Consider the following 12500-nt stretch of genomic DNA (forward strand, 5'->3'; position numbering starts at 1 on the left):
CTAAGTAAGTGTGACCCATCCTTTGCTTTTGTTCCTGGCCTATCTTTCACCTGCTTTTGAATCTCCTCTTACCACATGGGCACAGTTGCAGAGAAAAAAAAATTAAACATATATAAAAATATTAGAACAATCGGGATCAATTAAAACTGTCAAGGTTGAATTTCTAAGATGCTTGCTAACCTCTGTCTCTACTCAACTTGCCATAGAAACAAGGGGGAGGGGAAGCCTGGGAAAGAAATGGGAGTTTTAAGAAGCTATCTATGGACCACGAGAGCCAAGGTCACAAAAGCAGGTGTCTGACGGAGAAGTAGACCGTTCCCAAAACAAACCAAAGAAGCATGATTGGCCAATGTGAACACTTGGTGAGTGGGGGTTATGAAAAGCTATTGTTAACTAATCAGATTTTCGCATGGGAAAACCAGAGTTGATCTTGCTTCTTCAGTACTGGGATGCATATTCAATAAACGTTATCTTATATGGCTGTAAGGTTTTCTTGATGTTGGATTTGCTAGCCAGAAGGTTGACAAAAACAGGTTCAAAAAAATATGAACCAATGCCCAGGGGATGGTAGATCTACAAAGGTTTTGGAAAGAAGGAAAGATCACAACTATCAGGTTCCACAAATAAGAAGGAGTCAAGCTATTCTCCAAAGTGCCTGAAGGCAGGACAAGAAGCAATGGATGATAACTAACCAAAGAGAGAAGCAACCTAGAACTAAGGAGAAATTTCCTGACAGTTAGAACAATTAATCAGCGGAACAACCTGCCTCCAGAAGCTGTGAATGCTCCAACACTGGAAGTTTTTAAGAAGAGACTGGATAATCAATTGTCTGAAATGGTATAGGGTTTCCTGCCTGAGCAGGGGGTTAGACTAGATGACCTCCAAGGTCCCTTCCAACATCATTATTCTTGTTGTTGTTGTTATTATTATTGTTATTATTATCATCAACATGTTTTAGCCTCCAGTCCCCAATCATCTTTGTTGCTTTTCTCTGTGCACTTTCTAGATTCTCTATAATAATAATAATAGGACAAGTAGCTTTTTTGTTATTTTCGACTTTGGTAGCAAGCCTTAGTTCATTTTGAGCCTTAGCTTTCCTCACTTTGCAGGCTCGGGCTATTTGCTGATATTCTGACTTAGTTATGTGCCCCTATTTCCACTTTCTATACTTATCCTAGGGGTGCCTTTTGACCAGAAATAGCCAATTTCATGCCATCAAAAAAATATCTCCTCTAAGGGCCCAGCAGAGGTCCTTACCCAGAGAGGCCATATTCTGGGAATTCTCCTGCATGACTTCTCTATGGAGGGCTTTTTGATGGGTGTCCAGCTGAGACCATTCCTCCTCAGAAAAATTCACCGCCACTTCCTCGAAGGACACAAAACTCTCCTGAACAAGGAAAAACAGGGACATGTTAACCAACAGCTCAAGGAATTACCTGCCAGTTCTCTCCCTTTGTCGACCAATTTTTAAAGCAGGCAACCTACACATGGCTGTTTCTGAAGGATGCAAAATATTATATGTAAAAATGGCACGGATCGTGGGCTTTTTTGATGAAACATTTGTGGCAAGACTAAGAAACATTTGTGGTGAAGATGATGGGACTTGTGAAGATGGCTAAATTAACTTGCCTGATTAGAATAAAAAGAACCGGCTGGCTGGAAACTCCTTATTTTTTGTATGAAATGGAAAAAAGTGCACTTATGATTTGTAGTTTTGATGATTAGAAAAAAACCCTGGATATTAGAAAAGAATGAACTTTTTATCAGTTATTTCATTAGAATAATTGTGCTTAAATTTGTTGTAAAGGAAATCGGAAACTTATTTCTTTTTGCAATTTTTTACTTTCTTTTTTTCTCTTTTCTACTTTTAATTTATTCCAACACAAAACTAATTTCAGTGACCTTTCAGTGATGTTCAGGGAAAAAAATGAATTACATTATTCTGGATCTCTTCCAAATCCAGGCAGACCACTTCTCAGTGGTTTCCCCTTTTCCTGATTGTTTACTATTTTGATTTATGGAGACAGCCATCTCAAATGCAGGACTCTGGGCGGCTTACAACAATTCAGAGTTGCTGAAGGATGTGTTGCAAGATTTCTGTGTGACATTTAGGCAAAGATGCAAGAAATGCTCAAATCAATTAGATATAAAAGAAAGGAATTTTTTGCTCATATACTTATTCTGAAGTCTTTACCCTGATTAGACTTGAGGAAAAAAAATATCTTCAGGGCACTCGTTTATGTATCAGATCAAAAATCAAATCAATCTTCATTATGGTCATAAACAATATAGTATATATTATACAGTAAACATTTTATTATATAATTGTTTTTCTTAGGACCGTCTAGACCAGGGGTGTCAAACTGCTGGCCTGCAGGCCGGTTGTGTCACGACGAAACCACACCCACCCCATTGCTGGCAATGGGGAAAAAGTTCCAATACGTCGCGCAACATCACGAGTTTGATATGTTTGCTCTAGACCAGTGGTGGCAAAGCTATGGCACGCGTGCCAGAGGTGGCACTCAGAGCCCTCTCTGTGGGCACACGCACCGTCACTCCAGCCCCACCTCCCCTGTGGCCCCCTTCTCACTAGCAACCGCCCCGGAGAGTTGCCCCCGGGCATGGCCCGCGTGGAACAGCGCAGCCAAGAACATGGCAGCCGGGCAGCAAGGAGAAGACTCTGCCCTCGCGCCCTGTCACATGCAGATGATGCTGTGGGGCGTGGGTGGATGGCTTGGCCATGACATTGCAGGGCCTGAAGGCAGGACAAGAAGCAAGGGATGGAAACTAATCAAGGAGAGAATTCTGCAGGCAGCATATACTGTAGGGATAATAATAATAATAATAAAGTTGGAAGGGACCTTGGAGGTCATCTAGTCCAACCCCCTGCTCAGGCAGGAAACCCTATACCATTTTGGACAAATGGCTGTCCAGTCTCTTCTTAAAAGCTTCCAGTGTTGGAGCATTCACCGCTTCTGGAGGCAGGTTGTTCCACTGGTTAATTGTTCTAACTGTCAGGAAGTTTCTCCTTAGTTCTAGGTCAGTGGTGGCGAACCTATGGCACGGGTGCCAGAGGCGGCACTTAGACCCCTCTCTGTGGGCACACGCGCTGTCGCCACTGTCCTAGGCCTTCAGCTGGGTTTTATAAAACCTTTTCACTTTAGGCCTCTGCTACCGTGTGCAAAAAAAAAAAAAGGTTCAATCAATCAGTCAATTTCAACTTCTCATGGGAAAAAAAATCTTGCAAAGTTAGAATTGATTGATTGAACTTTTTAGTCCCACCTAGTCTGCTGTTACTACCACAGCCACACCCAGCCCATGGGCCACGCCCAGCCCATGGGCCACACCCACCCAGCACCCGACAATGCATAAGTGGGTTTTGGGTTGCAGTTTGGGCACTCGGTCTCTAAAAGGTTCGCCATCACTGTTCTAGGTTGCTTCTCTCCTTGATTAGTTTCCATCCCTTGCTTCTTGTCCTGCCTTCAGGCCCTTTGGAGAATAGCTTGACTCCCTCTTCTTTGGGGAAGCCCCTGAGATATTGAAACACTGCTATCGTGTCCCCCCTCGTCCTTCTCTTCCTTAAACTAGACATACCCAATTCCAGCAACAATTCCTTATATGTTTTAGCCTCCAGACCTCTAATCATCTTTGTTGCTCTTCTCTGCACTCTTTCTAGAGTCTAGATCCCTAGATTTAGGGATCTAGGGGTTTGGTGGAATGCTGTCTGTAGGTACATAACATGCAGAACAGAAAATAGGGCAATTGAACCTTGACCAGAAGGGAGATAAGCTAAGCTGAGGGTAACTGGTCAAGGACTGAATTCACATTTCCTCTTTCCATTTTGCGTAGAAGCAACAATATCATACTTCAACCCCCACAACCAATCAGGAGGCCTCAAAATGGCTCTTTGTAGCTTCTCTGAAGCTTCTCCTCCTACCTGAACAGCTGACTCAGTTACTTTTCCATCTCCACCAGTACACGGAGGCGATCCTAGAAATATCAATGGAACTATTCCATCTTCTGCAAAGAAGATAAAAATGATGGAATAAGAGTTTTTAAAAGTGAAACAATGGATGAGGAGATTCAGACAATGAGGGGAATTTCTGTGGAATTTCACACTGCTTGGAAGGAATCCATTCTTACCCAGTGAAGTGTCCTTATATTGAACTTCCTCGGCGAACATCCTAGAAAGGTGCTTTGGAGAGCAATTTGATGGATCTTGCAGTCTCTTGGAATGATCAGGGACTATGTTCAAGAATGACTCCTGCAAGGGAAGTAGCAGGTGGAAAGAATGGAGAATTACTATATCAAATTAAAAACCAGGATCCACAAACACCGGCTGGTAGTCAAACACCATGATCCCAAATCCTTAATCTCAACCCACATCGACAAGAATCAACACCGACTGAAGCAACACTAAAATCATCGGCCACACTACCACCTGCCACACTCGTGAGTTCATCGAAGCCTGGCACTCCACAAGCAATTCCATCAATAGACACGTCAACCTACAATCAGCCTACGAATCCCTCAGGATCCAAATCAACCACATAGCCAACCAGAGACAGCACCAACCCTCAAACAAGCCATGAAAGCCCCCCTCCCTCTCCCACCAGTTCTCCTCCCAATGACTCCAACCCACGGGTCAGCAACTCGCAGCTCCGGAGCTGCATGTGGCTGTTTGAGCCTTCTACTGCGGCTCCCAGTCCTCCGTCATTTGCAGAGAGAGACAGAGAGAGGCACTTGCGCTTCCCTTCTCTCTCTCTCTCTCCGATCTTCTGCCTCACGCTGTTCTCTGACAAGCTGACAAGCTTATTGGGCGGGGCTCCTGCCTTTGCTGCGTCTCCGCAGGAAGCAGCTCTCTTTCTCTCTGACATGGTTCCGAAAAGAAGCAGCTTTACAAAGAACTTTGAGGCTTGATTACCTTAAAGAATCCTTTAATTGGCTACATAGCTTCGGCACGAACAATAGAAAGCCAAAAACTGAAACCCCCACCACCCAAGCACTCGTGACAACACACAACTCCCTCCCTCCTTTCAGTCATCAATCATATGCTCCAATTAATTTGAAGTGTGAATCGCTCCCTCCCTATTTTCCCCTGTTACGCTGACCTTGGCATTGTTATGCAAAGATACTGTTATGATTAGCTGGCATATTTTCCCACTGACTGGGTTAACATTGTCTGCTTTAACTCTTGAAGTGATATGTAGGCTGAATAAGATATGTTTGCTTCTTCACATATGGCAAGCAAGAACATCCAATGTTAGCAGACTTGACTCTCTCTCTCTCTCTCTCTCTCTCTCTCTCTCTCTCTCTCTCTCTCTCTCACACACACACACACACACACACACACTTTTACTTACTTAGTGGGGGAAGAGGACTGGCAGACCAAGGGCAGGAGAGAGCCAGCCCAATAAGAATGTGTGTCAGCTTGTCGGAGAACAGCGTGAAGCCAGCTTGCCAGGTGAGCAGAAGATCGAAGACAGGGAGAGAGAGGGGGGAGAGGGAGAAAGAACTCATGCACAGCAGCCTCTATTTCTTTTTAATTAAACTCTTCAATCAAGCCCCTTCCTCCTGTGCGCTCGCACGCATGTGCGCAAGTTTTGCAGCTCCCAGTGTTTTCTTTTCTGTGGAAAACGGGTCCAAGTGGCTCTTTGAGTGTTTAAGGTTGCCGGCCCTTGCCCTAACCTAATGTAACCTCCCCATTACAAGACCCATCACAATCGTCTCACTGATGACTCACACCTGACCCATCACAAGACCCTCACTTAACACATCCACACCTGAAGCCCTTATAAACAGAAGAACACCAACACTGACATCCCCTAAACTCCGCTGAAGATGTTACCTAGCCTGGTAACGAAACATTCGGAAACCGACCCACAAGCTTGCAGAACGAACCTTCACCCTCGTACTACACAAGAGCTACAGATATTCGCCACTATTGCAAAATTAATACATCATCCCAGAGGAGTGAATGTTGTTCTCTCCTCACAACTTTGCAACACTCTTGGTCCACAGTAGGAATAGAATGGAAGAATAGGAAAATGGTCCAAGAATGACCTCTGGAAGGAAAGTAGCAGGTAGAAAGAAAGGAGCAAGCAGCAGAAGAACCACTGTTAAGCATCTCTTCCTATTATGTTGAGGAGATATTTAAAGACTCAAACACTGTTTGTAACATTAACGCCCCTTTCAAGTCTCAAAATGAAGGTCTCTCTTACCTGCATCTCTGTCTTCTTCTGCTCTTCCACCTGGCTCAGGAGGAAACCTTCGGCCAGGGCCACCGCCTGAGAGCTCGTCTCTGTTCCACATTCCCGGATCCAACTCTCCATTTCTGGGGGCAGGACGGCCAGGAGCTGCTCCAGGATCACCAGATCCAACATTTGAGCCTTAGTGTGTCTTTCTGGCTGTAGCCACTGACGACAAAAGTGGTGAAGGTGGTTACAAATTTCTCGGGGCCCCTTAAACTCTTGGTACTGGACACTCCTAAAGAGCCTGCGCTGGACCTCTGAACTGATTGTCTTCTTCTCTAGGACCTCCTGCCCAGTTTCTGCCCAGATATCCCTACAGGTCCCAGAATGAGCCTCTGGAGGGCCTTTTCCATCTCTATCGCATACTAGATATTCCTCCATTTTCTCTGTCCTCTAGCACAACTTCAAATGTAGCCAAGAAATCTTGCAGTTGTCCAAGGGTCTTTTCTTCTCAGGAACTACATTGTGCAGAAGCCCCGGAGAAGCCTCAACAGCTTTTTCATTCCCTCTTTGTTCACAAGTTATTTTTGTACCTGTGTGAGGAGAAATGGAATAGAATAGTATACTTTATTCGGCCAAATGTGATTAGACACACAAGCAATTCGTTTCCAGTGTGGAAGCTCTCAGTGTATATGCAAAACAACAGAGTAATAATAATTATAACGATACTAATAAGGAATTGGGTATGGCCAGTCTAGAGAAAAGGACTGGGAGGGGGACATGATATCAATATTCCAGTATTTGAGGGGCTGCCACAAAGAAGAGGGGGTCAACTTATTTTCCAAAGCACCTGAAGGTAGGACAAGAAACAATGGATGGGAACTAGTCAAAGAGAGAAGCAACCTGGAATTAAGGAAAAACTTCCTAATAGAGATCCCAAAGGTGCTTTTTCAAGAGGCAACTGGACTTTCTTGTTTTGCTTCTCATCACTTCAAAGAAAAACAAGAAAATCCAGTTCTCTCATGAAAAAGCATCTTTGGGATAACTATGACCTGGATGACTGAGAATCTCTACATTCCTAAGAGTGAGGACAATTAACCAGTGGAACAGTTTGTCTTCAGAAGTTGTAGGTGCTTCATCACTGGAGGCTTTTAAGACTGGACAGCCACCTGTCTGAAATGGTATAGGGTCTCCTGCTTGAGCAGGGGGTTGGACTAGAAGACCTCAAAGGTCCCTTCCAGCTCTACTGTGATTGATAATAATAATAAAGCAAAAGAGATTGATGAAAAAGAAATTTTAGATGAAAAAGAAATTTTAGAATTATGGATAGCTAGCACTACCAAAGGAAAATTAAGAACCAAGAGGAGATGGTTCTTATACATATTTGAAAAAAAAGTGCCGATCACATTACACAGTTGCGTCTGATGATCGGGGAAGAGTGCAGAATGCAAGATCTTCAGGATCAGCCTTCATCAAACACCTGGAACACTACAAGAGGATTAAGGGTGGTCCCTCTATCCTTGACAATGTGTGGACTTCAGCTCCCAGAATTCCCCAAGCAGCTAAGTTGACTGGGGAATTCTGGGAGTTGCGGTCCACACATTTTTGAGTCGCTGACGTTGGGAAAGGCTGATTTAGGAAGTCTTTCTCTTTGGATCCAGCACAATTGCAAGCTTTCCTTCTTATGTGAACTCACAGACATTTTCTTTCTCTCTCACACACACAACATGCAGGCAAAAACATGCAATTAAAGTCAAAACACATGATAACAAACCACCACGGATGAATTCATACAATGCAATCCCAGGTCCATCCCCAGCTGCTTCCCTACAAAAGCTTCCTCACTTTCCCCGCTGGAAAATTTGCAATGCCCACCCCTCTCTCTTTTTTCTCTCCCTCCCACTCTCTCTCCTTCTGTTCCACTCTCTCCTTCCCTCCCTCTCTTTCCTTCCCTTTCTCTCCTTCCTGCTCTCTTCTTCTATCCCACTCTCTCCTTCCCTCCCTCCTTCCTTCTCTCGCCTCCCTCCTCCCCTCTCTTTCAGTCCCTCTCTCTCTTTCCGTCCCTCTGTCTGTTCCCCTCCAGTCCCCCCCCATGCCGAGTTTATCCCCGGGACATAGAGGGGAAATGCCTCCCCAGATCCCCTTCTCCTTCGTGGGGATCCTGAATTTATTCCGGCGGGGGGGGGTGCAACATGGCTAGTCTGGAGTTTTGATTCTCACCCTCCTCCACCCCGCCTCGCCTTGCCCTGCATGCAATGGGGCGACAGGGGAACATGGGACCTTAGGGCTTCCCCCCACCCTTTCCAGGACTCCGACCCTGGATGAAGACTTTGCAGGTCTTCACACGCACGCCTCCAGCGCGAGATCCCTTTTGCACGGGAAGAAGCTCACTGCCGAGTCACGTCTGGATGGCTCTCCTTTGCAAGGCGGGGAAGCTTCCGTGCAAGCGTCCAGGCGAGGGAATGCAGGGAGGCCGGACCTTCGGTGACGTCACTCCTCCCCTTCCGTTCCTCCGAAAACCCATACACAGGAGAAAGAGGATCTTTCCCCGGGCAAGACGGGCAGACGCATGCTCAGTTGCTCGTTGAAGCTGCGAGGCTGCCAGCTCTTATAGTGGTGCAGGGGGAGCCACCTGGCGGGCTCTCTGCAGAGTGCAGGCAGAACGGGGCGGCGGGGGGAGGGGAAGAGGGATTTGCTTTTACCTCATAAAACGTAACTCGGTATTTCTCCATGTTGGTGTGTGGAGACTTCAGACCTATATTGACCTGCTGAAGGAATCGAAATAATCAAAAATACGAACACCCAAAGACTCCTTTTTTCCACGCACAAACCCGCTTTATTCGGGGATCTTGTGAAAGAGAAGGATGGACCCGGATTAAAAAGACAGGTTATTGAGGAGCCGTCATGACGCCAAGCGGGGGACAAGATGGTAGATGTGATAGGGAGAATCACTGAAGGGCCAGTAAGGCTAAAATTCCCCCCAAAGCAATGACTATTTCAAGAAGAGAGTCTTGAAGTGGGAAAAGGACTCCAGGCAACGCAACCCCAATTATTTTACCTCAGAAATCTCACCGGTTTTGTGCACCATTATTTGCCATGGCAGCACACTTCGCTTCTCCTTATTCTCCTTCCCTTGTCATTTCAGACAGGTGGCTATCCAGTATCTTCTTAAGAAGCTCCATTGATGAAGCACCTACAGTTTCCAAAGTCAAGCTTTTTCACTGGTTAATTGTTCTCACTGTTAGGAAGTTTCTCCTTAATTCCAGGTTGCTTCTCTCCTTGGTTAGTTTCCATCCATTGTTTCTTGCCTTGCGTTCTGATGCTTTGGGAAATAAGTTGACCCCCACTTCTTTGTGGTGGCCCCTCAAATACGGGAAGACTTCTATCATGTCACCCCTAGTCCTTCTATTCTCTAGACTAGCCATACCCAATTCCTGCAACTGTTCTTCATATGTTTGTGTCTGCAGGCCTTTAATTATCTTAGTTGCTTTCATCTGCACTTTTTCTGTACTTTCCCCACAAGAAGTAGAGAATAAGGCAGCTGAAATTTCTTTGAGGAACTTCAATCTGTTTTCAAAGATTCTTCCGTTACCTGATAATGGGTCTTCAGTTGGATGGGAGATCCCCTTCCAAATCAAATCTTGTGATGGATCCAAGGTACTCTTGAGACATTCTGTAACAGACTTCAAGAGATATCTCTGGATTTGACAGAACAGGGAAGAATAAAATGAAAAATATGGAAATAATGCATGAGAAGTGGATTGTTCCTCTGCCCACAATTCCAATTAACAATGGTATAATTGTAATAATAGAATAGAATAGAATAGAATAGAATAGCAGAGTTGGAAGGGACTTTGGAAATCTTCTAGTCCAACCCCCCGTTTAGGCAGGAAACCCTATACCATTTCCGACAAATGGTTGTCCAGTCTCTTCTTAAAAACTTCCAGTGTTGGAGCATTCACAATTTCTGGAGTCAAGTTGTTCCACTGGTTAATTGTTCCATGACAGTGATGGCAAACTTTTTAGAGACCGAGTGGCCAAACTGCAACCCAAAACCCACTTATGCATCATCGGGTGCCGGGTAGGCATGGCCCATTGGGTGGGCGTGGCCCATTGGGTGGATGTGACCCATTGGGTGGGCGTGACTGCGGTGGTAACAGCAGACTGGGTGGGACTAAAAAGTTCAATCAATCAATTCCAACTTTGCAAGATCTTTTTTTTTCCCCGCAAGAAGTTAAAATTGACTGATTGATTGAAACATTTTTTTTTTGTACATGACGGCGGAGGCCTAAAGCGAAAAGGTTTTATAAAACTCAGCTGAAGGCCTAGGACTGGGGCGATGGCGCACGTGCCCACAAAGAGGGCGCTGAGTGCCGCCTCTGGCACCCGTGCCATAGGTTCGCCACCACTGTTCTATGATTTGCTCAAAGAGTTATTCAAATGTCGCATCTATCAGAAAACAGTGGTAGGAGGACATTTAAGAAATTAAATGTGTTCATTATTTTAAAATCCCTTTCAAGTTCCAAAATGGGTTTTCCTACCTTTAGCTCTTCCTGTTTTTTTCTCCTCCACCTGGCTCAGGAGGAAGCCTTCGGCCAGCGCCACTGCCTGAGAGCTGGTCTCTGCTCCACACTCCCGGACCCAACTCTCCATTTCTAGGGGCAGGATGGCCAGGAACTGCTCCAGGATCACCAGATCCAGCATTTGAGCCTTAGTGTGTCTTTCTGGCTGCAGCCATTGAAGGCAAGGTCGATGGAGATGGCTACAAATCTCTCAGGGGCCCTTGGCTTCCTGGTAGTGGACACTCCTGAAGCTCCAGCATTGGACCTCTGAATGGATGGTTTCCTCCTCCGGTGTCTTCTGTTTAGTTCTTGACCAGATCTTTTCCCAGCTTGTTTCCAGCTCTCTGGCCTTCTAGATATTCTGCCTCCATTTTCTCCATTCTCCAATGCAATTTCAAATGGGGTCAAAAGATTTGCATCTGGTTTTGCATCCATTCAACTTTTATCTGCAAGAAGAGGCCATTGGTGAGACTGTCAGCTTCCTCTGATCACGACCTTAATTTCAGACTAAGGGACTCAAGAGTCTTCCAGTTTATAGATCTGATCAGTGCTTCTCTTGCAAAAAAAAAAAAAAAAGGTGCCGGAACTCACCTTTTGTTAATCTTTTATTTATATAATTTTATTTATATATTTATTTATATAATTAAAAATTATATGTTCAGTTCGTAACATACATTTAATTTATTGTATTTAAGGCAGGGATGTCAAGCTCGCAATGTCACGTGACGTGTCGCGACGTATCACAACTTTTTTTCCATTGCNACAAATGGCTGTCCAGTCTCTTCTTAAAAACTTCCAGTGTTGGAGCATTCACCGCTTCTGGAGGCAGGTTGTTCCACTGGTTAATTGTTCTCACTGTCAGGAAGTTTCTCCTTAGTTCTAGATTGCTTCTCTCCTTGATTAGTTTCCACCCGTTGCTTCTTGTCCTGCCTCCAGGCGCTTTGGAAAATAGCTTGACTCCTTCTTCTTTATGGCAGCCCCTGAATGAAGAGATTATAAACTTGTTTAAAAATTAAAAAGCTACACAACCTTTAAGCCCTCTGTCTTGGAACTCGGTTTGTCTGAAACCAATAACACTTAATCCATGTTTCACCCGCAAACGTAGCAGATTCCACCCGAGGGTTCCTCTCACAGCTTTTTCTAAACCCAGAATCTACAGGAAATGGATCTCCTGCTTGAGCAGGGGGCTGGACTAGAAGATCTCCAAGGCCCATTCCAGCTCAATTCTGATTGTGATTGTGATTCTGAAATATGACATCTAAGAGAGGTGAGGGGTAACAAGCTTGTAAATATTTGTTGACAGGAAGATTGGAAGTTATTCATTTCTTCACTTCTGTTTATTCTTACTTTTATTTCTTGCAGTTTTTCTTTTTCTTTTTCTTTGGATTTATCTTTTCCTGTACAAAAAAAATCTTAGTAAAGATTTATTAAAAATGTGTATAGGAATGGAAACATTAGCATATAATATATAATTATTATTAAAACGGATTCTGGCTAAATGATAGGAAGAGCATATAAGAAGGAAGAGCAGCTTGTCAGTGAACTTCTTTGTAGGGAAAACAAAGTTTTAGTTGAGTTATATGGTGTTAAATTATTAGAGAACTCCCCTGTTACAATTTTCACTTTCCTGAGGAGAAGTATCCCAAATATTGGAGAAGAAAGGTAACATTCATGAAATACCATCCCCATATTCTTTAAGCACCCCATTCATTTTGCCTCACTATCTCATTGATAAGAGATTATTTGC

The 12500-nt window shown here is 44.4% G+C and overlaps 2 protein-coding genes across 2 annotated transcripts in view; both read right to left on the bottom strand.

The window, feature by feature from the left end:
- LOC107294204 (zinc finger protein 208-like) overlaps window positions 1-1376 on the bottom strand; it is a 131542-nt gene extending 130166 nt beyond the window's left edge. The window contains exon 1 of the mRNA XM_029285563.1: window positions 1258-1376. Within this exon, the coding sequence (XP_029141396.1) occupies window positions 1258-1291 (34 nt within the window). The 5' untranslated portion in view covers window positions 1292-1376. The remainder of the gene's footprint in view (window positions 1-1257) is intronic.
- Window positions 1299-8520, bottom strand: LOC107294200 (zinc finger protein 202). Its single transcript, XM_015823412.1, has 6 exons — window positions 8508-8520; window positions 6222-6784; window positions 4144-4264; window positions 3938-4020; window positions 1377-1387; window positions 1299-1308 (listed from the first exon to the last, which is right to left on the bottom strand). The coding sequence occupies exons 2-6, from the start codon at window positions 6630-6632 to the stop codon at window positions 1299-1301; spliced, it is 636 nt and encodes a 211-aa protein (XP_015678898.1). The 5' UTR covers window positions 6633-6784; window positions 8508-8520.
- Window positions 8521-12500: the final 3980 nt, after the last annotated feature.

Source organism: Protobothrops mucrosquamatus, unplaced genomic scaffold (assembly GCF_001527695.2).
Source record: "Protobothrops mucrosquamatus isolate PMUCROS unplaced genomic scaffold, P.Mucros_1.0 scaffold1862, whole genome shotgun sequence".
NCBI classification, from domain to species: domain Eukaryota; kingdom Metazoa; phylum Chordata; class Lepidosauria; order Squamata; family Viperidae; genus Protobothrops; species Protobothrops mucrosquamatus.